Below are 12,643 nucleotides of genomic sequence, written 5' to 3' on the forward strand. Positions count from 1 at the left end.
ATTAACATTAACCAAGACTCTATCCCTTAGAGATTTGGATTCAAATGGTCTAGAGAAAGACTCAAGCGGTGTTACATTTTTAAAAGCTCCCTCCATGGATTTAAAAAGCAGCCAGGATTACGAATCATGTTGAAATTCAACAGAATATTAAACCATATTTTAAAAATCTTCTTTTAGGGGAAGGCAGATCTTTTCTTAAGCAAAACAAAAGGCAGATATTTAAGAGAAATTTGTTTCGAATCATACAACTATAAATAAAAAGCCATATAAAACAGTTAGTCATAAAACCAATTATTTAATTGAAGCTATAAAAAGAGGCAATACACTTGGTAAAATAATTAGGAAAGAATATTTAGCACATTTTAAAAGATTTAAAACAGGAGAACACTTTACAAAAAGTTGTGTGGGAAATAAAATCCTTAAACTATGAATAGAAATGTAACATTACAGAGTATGTTATAAAATACAATGACAGAAATATAAAAGGACTATGTATACTCTAAGCCTGAAAACTATTAATAATGACCAGATATTTAGGTTTAAATTTACAGTTCCTGGGTAAAAGGATCATATTACTATACACATTTTCCAGACCAATGGGCAGTATTTTCCAATTAACCATGAGTGGTATCATCTTCTACAAAGTCTTTGGCCATCTCTGCTGTGATCACATCAATATGACTAACCTGAAGAATAAACATTAAAAACAGAATCTGTTAAATTGTAAACAAATTTATCAGTGTTCCCATTGGATATGGTAATATTTTAAAAATACAGCCAATTACCTATAAATTTCATATTTCAAGTCAACTGACTCTAAAACACTGACTGATAAAACCCTTATTTTAATGCCGTTTGTTCAACGCACAAGTTTAAAAAATATTCTGCATTTTAATGCTCTGAAGGTACAAATAAGTACTAACGTCTAAATATCTGAACCACATTTTTGTTCAGTTTTTATTACTTTGCTATTTCAAAGAACTAAAGGCTGAAAACACCTGGAATAGCCGTGTTGTCTAACCAAATATAAATCAATGTATGTAAATGTTAAAGACTGTGCATAAATAAGCACTAAATAGACTAGAGAGGAGGATAATGTCTCTTAATGCCAATGAAAATAAAACTATGCAATGAATGCCCAAAAAAAGACCCCAGATAAGCTTCATAAACATTTTAAGTTTTTCTTTACAAAGACATCATCAGATAAGCAACAAGTTTCTGAATTTTTTCTCATGACTTGAGTAACAACAAAAAAAGAATTCAACAGATACAATGGATTAAATACTACATGAACTTAAACTTCATGTAAAAAAAATTTACCTTATTTCTGAACTTCACACCATAGAATTTGTCAGCTGACTCAAGCAGTTCAGGCCTAAAAGTAGTTGTAATGAATTGAGCATGTACAGCAAGCTCCATAATCATATCTGTAAAAAGAAAGAGTAATTTAATAAAACCGTTTTCTCAGTAGAACAAAAAATTTTAAAAGCAATGATCTTTACTCTTACCTAAAAATTTAAAACTGCCTGTTTGCATACATCTACAGAAAGCATCAACTTGTTTAAATCTTTAACACTGATATCTTAGTTACAGAATATAAAGCAGCATTTTCTAACATAGGATTAGAAATAATGTCAGAGCAAAGTAAATTTCTCTCATCCAGAAAAACCAAAAGCAACCTTTTCCTACTACCCACTTCCCCAATATCTTTTGAACTTAACTAAAGATCAGGTATAGATTATTTAAACACAGAATCAAATCTGTTTATGAAAAACTAGTTTTAAAAGGAGAGACGTTTGTATAAAAGCTTAACTGGGGTTGGATTTTCAATTATTTCATGTTTCTCATAGAACTAAACTTTGTAGTCTAATATTAAATTTCAAAAACTTTGTTAAAAGAGAAATTATTTTGTTTATTGAATAATATCCTCTCTAGTCTCCCCAGATACCTCAGGCAGCAAGAAATATATGATAAAAGAGGCAAGCTATCATTTCTAGTAAGTTACTATGAAGCTATGAAGCCAAAACTGTACCTGACACAGCCTTTCTGTGCTGAGCATCCAGAGCCTGGTCAATCTCATCAAACAAGTAAAAAGGAGCCGGGTCACATTTCTGAATGGCAAAAATCAGAGCAAGAGCTACCAAGGATTTCTGTCCACCCGAAAGCTGTTGCATTTCTCTCATTTCACCTTGTTTTCCTGTAAATGACACCTAAGAAAATATTTAATTAGTGTTAATATTTCAAAGGGGTAAAATCACCGTCATCTCTTAAAATTGAATTGCATACAGTGCACCAATTTAAGATTTGCAAAATATTCCACTATGATAATGCTCTCGGGAAAATTGAATATAAAGTTATTTTACCCTAATTCCGACTCCAGTGAACTGGTCAACTGACGGGACACTGCTTTGTGATCCAGAGCCCCTCTCACTTTCACCACTCCCTTCTCCTTCATCCTGAGACTGACTGCCTTCCACGTCTCCTTTCTTCATCACCAAAGTAGCTTTGCCACCAGGGACCAACTTCTGGAATACTTCACTAAAGTTTTTGGATACCTTAAAATGAATCATATATAAACAGGTGTCAAATGGAATATGTACTTTTAAAAACAAAGACAAAAATTATTTCAAAGCAATCAAAAATATTTTTATTTTTTAATGTTAACAAGAATAACAGATTGGATCCTTTTAAGAGTTGTTTAATACTGGATAATATTAGAACAATTATTATTAGAAATATATTTTATATAATTATTATTAAAAAAATATTAGAACAATTATCAGTGGAATAAAAGCTTTAAAATCTTTACAAATTGAACGATAAACTGAGTATCTGAAGATTTTAGTTTGTGTATTAACTACAAGCAGAAACATACCTGTTTGAAAGTTAACTGAATAGCTTCGTATTTTCGAAGTTCAAGTACGTTCATCAGTTCCATGATTGATTTGTACCCCCTGTCCAACTCTTCTTGTCGCTTTATTAACTTTTCTTTCTGCTCCGAGAAATTTACAAACTGATCTAAAGCTTTTTTGTTAACATGGCTGTACTTCTTCAATTCTGTGTTGCACTGTTCAAGTTTTCGAAACAACTATAAAGAGAAAAAAAACACATAAACTCACATGTAGGGAAATTTGCAATGAGATTTCATATTTAAAACCAACTAGATTTACCTGTTTGAGGCTCAGTGTTTGATATTTTTCAAATGCTTCCTGAGGAAGTGATCCAAGTTCTCGAATTTTCTTCATACACTCTTCTTTCTTCTTCAGCAGCATGCCTTGTCGATTTGTCATCTTTTCTAGTTCTTTAGTATCATGATTTATAGCATCCATGTGTTCTTTTTCCATATTTTTCCAGCGCTCCATACTCTTCTGCAACTCCTTAATTCCAGCTTCTGTTTTATCGATGGAATTGTCCAAATCTAAAATGGGGGGAAAACCAAATTAGGCCATAACACTTATTTTATTCTGGTAAAGGCATGCCGCTTGCGAGATCTTAGTTCCCCGACCAGGGATTGAACCTAGATCCTTGGCATGAAAGCAGGGAGTCCTAACCATTGGATAGCCAGGGAATTCCCCGTAACACCTATTTTAAGGCCAGACTGTTATCTGATCAAAGATTTTAATGGTCAAATCTATCAAAATAAATAGGTTTAAATTTTCCTGTGAAAGTTTATGAAAGAATTCAGAATAAAACTGGGAGTGTACACAAGCCATTCATATATAAAGTTTTTATTATTCAATGTTTATAAAAACCTAAAATAATTTTCTTCTCAGCAATTAAGTGTCAAGAAACTTGATTCAACTATTCCATGCTTTAGTCAATGAAACTAATAATGTATGGTCTCTTAAAAACTGTCACAAACATTTCAATAAAATGAAGGTGACTATTTATAATCAACACTCTAAACTCTGTTCACTAGAAACTGTTTACGACGAAAACTTCTGGTACATGCTTTTGCCTATTTCATTTTGTAATACACAGTCTTATAAGATGAATAAGCTAATTTAACTAGATACCAAAAACATTTTTACAAAATAAAAATTCACCTTCTGATCGTGCCATGGTATCTTTCACCCTTTTATTGATGGCTTCAAGTTCTGAGGTTGTAGCAGTGAGAACAGTACCCCCTTCTGTTTCTCTCAGTTCATTGAGTTCCTATAACACAAAAGGAACACAGGAGCATTAAGCCATAAAAATATGAATTTTGTTAGTTTCAAAATGGTATGACTGCCAATGTTTATATAATTGTTGATATGTTTGAATAAACACTTAAGGAAACCAAAAAACATACTTCAAATAGTTGTAAATACTTAAGGTATCCATCAAGCAGGAAAAAAGATTAATGACTAAAAAATTTCTTAGCATCTGACTACTACTGAGAAAATATTCGTAACTAATATTAACTGAGTACCTCGAATGTGCCAGATAATCACACAAAACATACTGCTATGCTTATTTCACACAAGAGGAAACTGGAGCTTAGAAATAGCGAATGACTTGAGCAACACAGTACACTAGGTGGCAGTGTGGGATCTCCACGCCAGGGCAGATAGTCAGACTGCTAGTCCTTCTGTCTCCAGAGTCCATACTCTAAATCAGAGCCTCTCACACAAGCATTTTCAAAAGGTTATGCTCATCAAGAAACCATCAAAAGAGAACATACCTGTTCTACTTGGTCCAAGCGTTTTCTCAAATTCTCATTGAGGTAAGTCTCTACTCGAGTAATAATACCTTCTAATTTAATTCTTTCATTCAGTAGTTGTCTGTTTTCCTAGAAGAAAAAAGAAAAACAAAATTGTTTGTCTACATAGGCATGCACATTTCACATACAGGAATGCTGTTAATCTGTTGTCTCAATTACTTGTGTTCAAATGAGCTGAAACAAGAGTTTTATACCTTTCCAAAAAGATCTTTATTTTCTTCATCTACTCTCTTATCTATCCAGAAGGCTATTTTTGTGCCTGGTTCTTTTTATAAGGCATACTACCAAAAATATTTTTCTTTTCCTGCTTTTCACTTTTTGAATTTAGTGTTAATTATTTACATCTATATTTAAGAATCAAATGTTATTAAAATGTTTAATCAAAACAGTATTTTTAAATATGTAAAGGTGGTCAGATCAATAAATACAGCAAAGCTAACAAGCTCGATTTTACTAATGACAAACAAGCATTAAATAAGATGAAAGAAAATAAAGATTTCTTATACAATCCTAGCATAAGGTTTAGGAAAACTTACTAAAAATCTCATTTACTTTAATGGATACTGGAAGTCTAATAAGTCTTATATTTTCTCAATAATCTCTTTCACACTCCTTTACTAGCAAGAAAGACACTTTTCACAACAGCTGATTACCAACAAAATTTTTTTTCTGTCAACTGTACTTGCCTGCTGAAGCTGACGAATTTCATCATTCAGTGCATCTACTCTCTTCTGATCTTCCAGACTAAGTTGAGAAAGCAAATCAGTTCCCAGTTCTGCTTTCAGTGATTCTCTGGTGGACTCCATAGCATGCAAACTTGCCTCCAAACTTTGTAAGCTACGTTGCTATGTGACAGATTTTCCATTTATTAGTAACGGTATTAGTCAGTGTATCACTTACAGTAGTGAAAAATTGAAGACCATCTATATTTGATATTAAAGTAAGCTTAAATAATATTATCTCAATTAAATATCAGATGCCCATTACATTTGATAATCAGAACTCTGCAGCAACAAGAAAAACATTCAAGATGCAGTGTTTTGCAGGATGTGTGGAAGACATCATATTCATGGTCAAACTATATAAAAATCATTATGCATGTTCATAAGAACAGAAAGAAGTTGCTAGAATGTTAGGATGGTCTAATTGTGGGTATATACATTTTTAACTTTGTTGTTTTAGTATAATTGATGTATAAAATTAGTAGTTTTTGTCAAAACTGTTGATGTTTATGAGACCAATGGATATTATCATTTGTAATAGCAGTAACAGTTCACTTTCTAACTCATTTTAATATAATTTGGACAAAATGCAATCAAATAAATCCATAAATAGCATTACAGACACAAATGATACCTGGCTGACTATCGGACAATACTTTTATGCCATGGCACAAAATGCCTACTTGCTTAATGAAGTTGGAAAATCTGAATTTGCCCTAGAAAAGTAGACTCCTGAGCACTCACATGAGTAAAAGTGTGATAAAGATACATGCAGATACACAAAGTATGGGCCTAAATGAAAATGGAACATAATGTATATGCTATATAACCTACACAATATATAGTCTACCCCAAATCTATATAATTAAATATATTTTAAAAAAGCATACTTACGAACCTTGGGCATAAAGGTTTTCTCTGACTGCTGCCTCTTCTCTTTTAACATCTTCATTTCTGATAATATGCTATCTCGAGATGCTTTAAATTTCCTTTGCTGAGTCTCTATTTGCTGCATTTGGTTCATCAGCTGATCAATTTCATTATTAATCCATATACAAGGCTAAGGAAAATTCTCTTCAGTGCCTATTAACTTGTATCCCCTACCTTTTCTTTATCCCTAGATTAAGCTATTTCCCCAAATTTAAGTACCGTAACAACGCAGAATTAAATACTATGTCAAGTCTGTTCAGTCATAAAAGAAGCTTTAAACATTTTAACCCACTTCTCTCTCAAAATAACATACAAACTATTTTACCAACTGCTATACAAAATAAATAAATAAATAAAACCATGGGAAAGCCCTAAAGGAAGCTAAATGATACACATTTTAAAATATATATTTTTTTCATTCAGCAAGTATTTACTATATAAGCTATTATGCTTAAAGCACTATATAAGAGTTAGACGTGAAGAAGAGGCTTCATATATTTTCCCAGGCTCTGTGCTCAAATCTTCCAAATTTGAGCAGGTCTCAAAGTATGCAAGGTCAAAGCTAAGATGTTTATTTACCTTCTTCTCTGTGCTTTTGCTTCCAACTGATGACAGAGAAGCTATACACTCACAATTTTTAAAATGCCAGTTTCAATAAAAATATCCTAATGAAACAGTAAAAATAATTATTTTCACTGCTTGAGTACCTGTATTTAATATTGTGTGACATAATGCAAGGTATATACACAAAGCACTTTTGCCTTATACCATGGTTATTTTAAGAAAATGGACATGCACAACTGTTTTAGTTGTGAGCCGAACTAGTCACTTTTCACAGAACACCATTTTTATCTGAAAGAACTTAAAGAACCATGGTTACTAAGACTTGCATTTTGAAGGACATTTCCTCCACTAATACTAAATCTGAAACTCAAGATAATAACCCCTAATAGACATTTTTCAATCCTTATATATTTAACTTCTATGTAATATGCGGCATTCCTGATACTGCCCACTCTTCTTCCATTGAAACCCTATCCTGGTTTTCTTCCTATGATTGTCTGACGAATCCTCCTCAGCTCCCTTTACAATCTTAAATTTCTGTGTTCCTCAGGTTCTTTTCTCTCAGAAATACACTCATTGCCATTAACTATTTAACAGCTAAGCAAAGGATATTACAATGATTTTTAGTTTTCTCCCTGTTTTCGGAAGTTAAATGGACATACTACACAAGCTTAAATAAAAGTCAAAATAAAACACATGGGATATTTCCCCCCACTGTATATGTGAAAACACATCTAACACTCAAAAGACTCTATATTCCAACCAAAACACAGTTCTTTCTCTACAGCAACACAAGACAAAAAGATATTTTCAATATTTCTGCGCAGATTTTCATTGAGCTTTGCTTCAAGCTCACCAAGTTCTTCTTCTGCTTTTCTAACATCTTTTTGTAATTCAAGTCTAGACTTCCTTGTATCATAATAGCCTCCAGTCAAAGCACCTCGATGACTAACTTGGTCACCTATTAATAAAACATAAGAAAATCAGTAATTCTGTATAACAACTTGTTTATTCAACAATAAATTGATTCATAATCAGACAACTAGATTAATCTAAAGGTTTTACCTATTTAATAAGAACTTAAAAGTTGGGAGTTTAAGCCACCCCAGAAAAAATGTTGTTTTACAATATTAACACCTGTGCTTAAATTCCCAATGGCCATAACTAGGGAAATATGAAAATCAAAAATAATAATGGCGGGCTCCCCTGGTGGCTCAGTGGTAAAGAATTCACCTGCCAATGCAGGAGACACGGGTTCGATCCCTGATCCAGGAGGATCCCATGTGCTGGGGATCAACTAAGTCCCAACTATTGAGCCTGTGCTCTTGAGCTTAGGATCCACAACTATTGCAGCTGCTGCACCCTGGCACCCCTGCTCCACAGGAGAAGCCGCCCCAGCTGCTGCGACTGAGACGGCCTGGGCAGCAGTGGACACCCAGCACAGCCAACACAAGGAATAAACACATTTAAAAAAAAATAATAATAATAATAATGGCAATTTGGTAATGCACTGAATAATAAAAAAAAATCCATGAATCACAGCAATACATAAAAAGGAAAAAAGGAGGGGGCTTTTCTTTACAGAAAAGTGACAGCTAATAAATATAGAAGCAATCACAGAATTTTAGAATGATCATTTTGAAACCCTCAATGTATTAACCAAGTCAGGCAAGGGTCACCAAAGGATGCTAAGCCATTGGCAAAAAACTTTTGGGGGAACCTTATATTCACGTGTCCTTCAAGGATAATCCCACATATCATTTATTACTTACAAAGGGAAAAAGGTACCTTTACAACCAAGATCTGCTGGTGGTCAAACCTGGTATCACTAACAGTGGGACACAAAGTGATGCAGTAAGAAGTACACATCAGTCACACCAAGAATGCTTAACCTAACCTAGTAAAGAGGAAGCAGTAAGACAAATCCAGAACACAAAAGATTTTTGAGAGGGCAGACAGAAGAAGCAAGAAGAACCAGTCCTGCAGCGGCTAAAACCAAAACCACATCACAGAAAGTTAACCAGGATGAAAAAAGCAGAGGGTTTTGTCCCAGATGAAGGGGCAAAAGAAAACCCCAGAAAAACAACCAATGAAGTGGAGAGAGGTAATCTTCCCAGAAGAACTCAGAATGATAGTCAAGATGATCCAGAATCTCAGAAACAGAACAGAGGCAAAGACTGAGAAGATGCAGAAATGTTTACCAGAGACCTAGAAGAACTAAAGAACAAACAAGATGAACAATACACTAGAAGGAATCAATAGCAGAATAACTGATGCAGAAGAATGGCTAAGTGACCTGGAGGACAGGATGCTGGAAATCACTGCTGCAAATAGAATAGAAACAAGAATGAAAAAAATGAAGACAGAACACAAGAATTTCTTTGAAAAAGTAAATTTCTGGGGGTGGGAGGAAAACAGGAGAACTGTGCTATACTGAAACTGTGTATGCTTCCCTGTAAACATACAGGGGAAAAAAAAACAGAAAAGGAGGACAAGTGAACCTATATACCAGAGGTTCTTAACCTTCACTCAAAATTCAATTCAGGAGGTCCACTGCTAAATCTCATTTTTAATATCTTAAAGAATAAATGATTATGTCATATTTCTAGAAATACTGTGATAACCATGCCAACTGGTTTCTTTGGTGATCCAAACAAAGTATTTTGTTTTATACATTTAAAAAATTTTTGAGAAAGGTGCCAGAGGCTTCACCAAACCAAGTCCATGGTGCCAATAAGGTTAAGAAATTCTACTATGCATTAAATGATTACACTTATGAGACACCCATTAAACATCAAGTGTTGACTTTGTTTCAATTCTGACTTGAATAAACCAACAGGATTTAAAAATGAGAAGTAACTGGACATGAATTTTCAAACACTTTTAAAGGAATTTATTTGTTCAAAGCTAATTAATTACTATTACAAACCTTCCAAGGTAATGCAGTCCATAGTGAAAGCACGGGCCAACTGGGTTGAAACTTCCATACTACGACAAATAAGTGTTTTTCCAAATACATGTTTGAAAGCTTTGTCGAATCTGGGATTGTACCTCAATTTACTTATCATAGGAATAGCATCCTAAAAATGAGTATGTTGTTAGCAAGCAAAGAAATCACAACAAAATTAATTAAAATGTGTTATCAGAATTGTAAATTACATTTTTCTGAAATACAAATAAACAAAATGCTTTTACATTTCAAAACTGTTGATTTTTATACTGAACAAGTGAGAAAAATCTTTCTACTGAAATGTCCTGGAAATTGTATTCATGTAAGTCATCCAGGTTTTCAATAGTACAGAGGTTTTCAGAGTACAGTGATAAAGAGCTCAGTGGCTCTGGAGCCAGACTGCTCAAGGTCAAATCTCAGTTTTGCTTCTCAGCTGTGTGCTCTGGACAAGTTGCTTACCTTGTGTACTCATCTATAGAACTACAATAACAACAGTACCTTCCTCACAAAGTTGTTAAGATTAAGCAAGTTATAAATGTGAAACATTTAGGGTAGCATCCGTCACACAGAAGGGACAAATATAAACTAGTAGCATATTCTCAAAATATTTTCATTTTATTTTCATCTAATAATCGACACACATATAACCTAGCTAGATACTCAGAAAAATATTTTCTCAGGTAACATTTATTTTCCTTTTTTTCTCTCTCAACTGGCAGAATTGAATTTTTACATTAGGAAATACATCCTACATACAGAAAAAAAGCAAGAAATATGTTAAGCTTAAATTAATAATTACAAAGCAAACACCAATATAACCACCATGCAGGACAAGAAACAAAACGCTACTATAAAACCCAGAGGTCATGAGTGTAGCCCTCTTCTAACCATAGTGGTTATCGCCAATGGTTACCTGCTGGTGATGACCACTCCTGTAATTTTGCGGTAATCACTTCTTTGCACTTGTAGTTCTATCATCTAGGATTACTTTTGTTCAGGTATTGTAAAGGGAACAACACTATATGCATTCTTTCGTGACTTGCTTCACTCACACATCACATTCATGACTCAATTTCTACTCCTCAAAACTTGAGATAATTTGTAGATTTAAAAGAAAAAGCTAGACCACTTAAATAGCTCATAAGATTCTCACTGTTCCTCTTCAACTGTAGATCATTCTCCCAGGGTTTTAGCTTTAACCTTAAAAAACATTGAAATAACTGCTACTACCATCAACATTCTGAAGCCAAACACCACAAAGCAATTAGATTTTTATCAAGGACGATGTCTAGGTAATATTTTTAATCTGTTAAAAAGCATACCAGCTAATAATAACAAGAGCAACATTATGCTTTCAAAGCCTATCATCTTGCTAGATATTTTTAATCTAATTTATAAGCCGTTTTAAAAAAAGAATATTCAGAAATCTTATTTACTTTAAATGATACTTCCTCAGGGAATTCTTCTCCAATTATTAAATCTTAACTTTGTCTCCTTGAGTTACACTCTCAGAATATCCTGTACTGATGTATTTTAACACTTTGCAACACTTTGCACATTTTGCAGTGGTCATGGCCATGACCTCTGTCTTCCTTCCTTCCCTCATCCAGCATTAACTATCCTTTATGGTAAGAAAGGAATGTTTACCTCACAGACCATGGGAACCACAGTGTATAGTGCTTGTTGTGCACTAGCATGTGCTAAACCAAGAAAAAAACTTATTGAAAGACAGACTTTAACACACATCAACTCACATTGGTTTCAGGATAGGCAGTATCCCTTACATCTAACTTGTTAAGAGGCAGGAAAGTAACCTCTCCAGGAAGATTCATTTTATTAAACTCCATCAAAATCTTCGTGCTGACTTCATCTGAATCAACAATGTGATAAAATAACCTACATGTAAAGAGAACGAGATAGGTCCAAAGTGCTTTAAACATTTAAGCAAACAAGTTACTTTTTTCTGTGCAATCCAATTTGTTTGGGGAGGGCTACTCAGAAAATTCCAATGGAGGGAGAGAAAGTACAAAAAGGAGAAGTTCTAGTTTTTCTACAACTAGGGACAAACACTTAGCATCGACGTCTTTAACTGGAATATTAAATAAAACAGGATATATTTAAACAACAAAAAGTTGTTTCTTAGGTTACTCTTATTCCCTCTTTTCTTTAAAAACTCAAAAACATCAAGCAAAAAAAATCTAACCTGTTTCCAGCAGTGACTTCCACACATGTGTAGAAAGCAGGCTCACATTCAAAGTTATTCATCACAATACCATGATAGCCATTTTGAACATGCTGGTTTATTCCTTTTCGACGGAAGTGGTCTAGCACTTTATTTATGCTATCTATTCCATTTAAAATGGCCTGTTCAGAAGCAAAAAATAGTAAAATATTGCTAATGGCACTCCCGCTGATATAAAATGCCCCCATTACTCTATACATTAAAAAAAAATATACCACATTGGGAGATTGGGATTGACATATACACAATTATATATAAAACAGACAACTAACAGGAACCCACTGTACAGCACAGGGAACTCTGCTCTATCCTCAGTAATGCCCTATATGAACAAAGAATCTAAAACAAGAGTGGATATACTTATATGTACAACTGATTCACTTTGCTGAATACCTGAAACTAATACAACTCTGTAAATCAACTATACTTTTAAAAATAAAAAATATACCACAGATTAAACAGCCTCTCCAACAATAGGTCAACTCCCTTGAAATATGTCAACTACGTGTAACACCTTGTATTATGGATTCTGT

General features: G+C 33.6%; 1 protein-coding gene across 2 annotated transcripts in view; it reads right to left on the reverse strand.

Moving 5' to 3' along the window:
• Nucleotides 1-278: 278 nt before the first annotated feature.
• The window catches only part of SMC3 (structural maintenance of chromosomes 3), a 37,204-nt gene continuing 24,839 nt past the window's right edge, over nt 279-12,643 (reverse strand). For both annotated transcript variants that reach the window (XM_081541265.1, XM_081541256.1), the window contains exons 16-29: nt 12,072-12,232; nt 11,623-11,764; nt 9,848-9,998; nt 7,727-7,879; nt 6,323-6,474; nt 5,389-5,547; nt 4,664-4,771; nt 4,047-4,155; nt 3,171-3,418; nt 2,876-3,088; nt 2,364-2,555; nt 2,033-2,210; nt 1,321-1,427; nt 279-686 (exon numbers count right to left, since the gene is read on the reverse strand). In XM_081541265.1, coding sequence (XP_081397391.1) covers nt 615-686; nt 1,321-1,427; nt 2,033-2,210; nt 2,364-2,555; nt 2,876-3,088; nt 3,171-3,418; nt 4,047-4,155; nt 4,664-4,771; nt 5,389-5,547; nt 6,323-6,474; nt 7,727-7,879; nt 9,848-9,998; nt 11,623-11,764; nt 12,072-12,232 — 2,145 coding nt within the window. In that variant the 3' untranslated portion in view covers nt 279-614. The remainder of the gene's footprint in view (nt 687-1,320; nt 1,428-2,032; nt 2,211-2,363; nt 2,556-2,875; nt 3,089-3,170; nt 3,419-4,046; nt 4,156-4,663; nt 4,772-5,388; nt 5,548-6,322; nt 6,475-7,726; nt 7,880-9,847; nt 9,999-11,622; nt 11,765-12,071; nt 12,233-12,643) is intronic.

This window comes from Giraffa tippelskirchi, chromosome 2 (assembly GCF_054371585.1).
Source record: "Giraffa tippelskirchi isolate mGirTip1 chromosome 2, T2T-mGirTip1v1.2.pri, whole genome shotgun sequence".
In the NCBI taxonomy this organism is placed as follows: domain Eukaryota; kingdom Metazoa; phylum Chordata; class Mammalia; order Artiodactyla; family Giraffidae; genus Giraffa; species Giraffa tippelskirchi.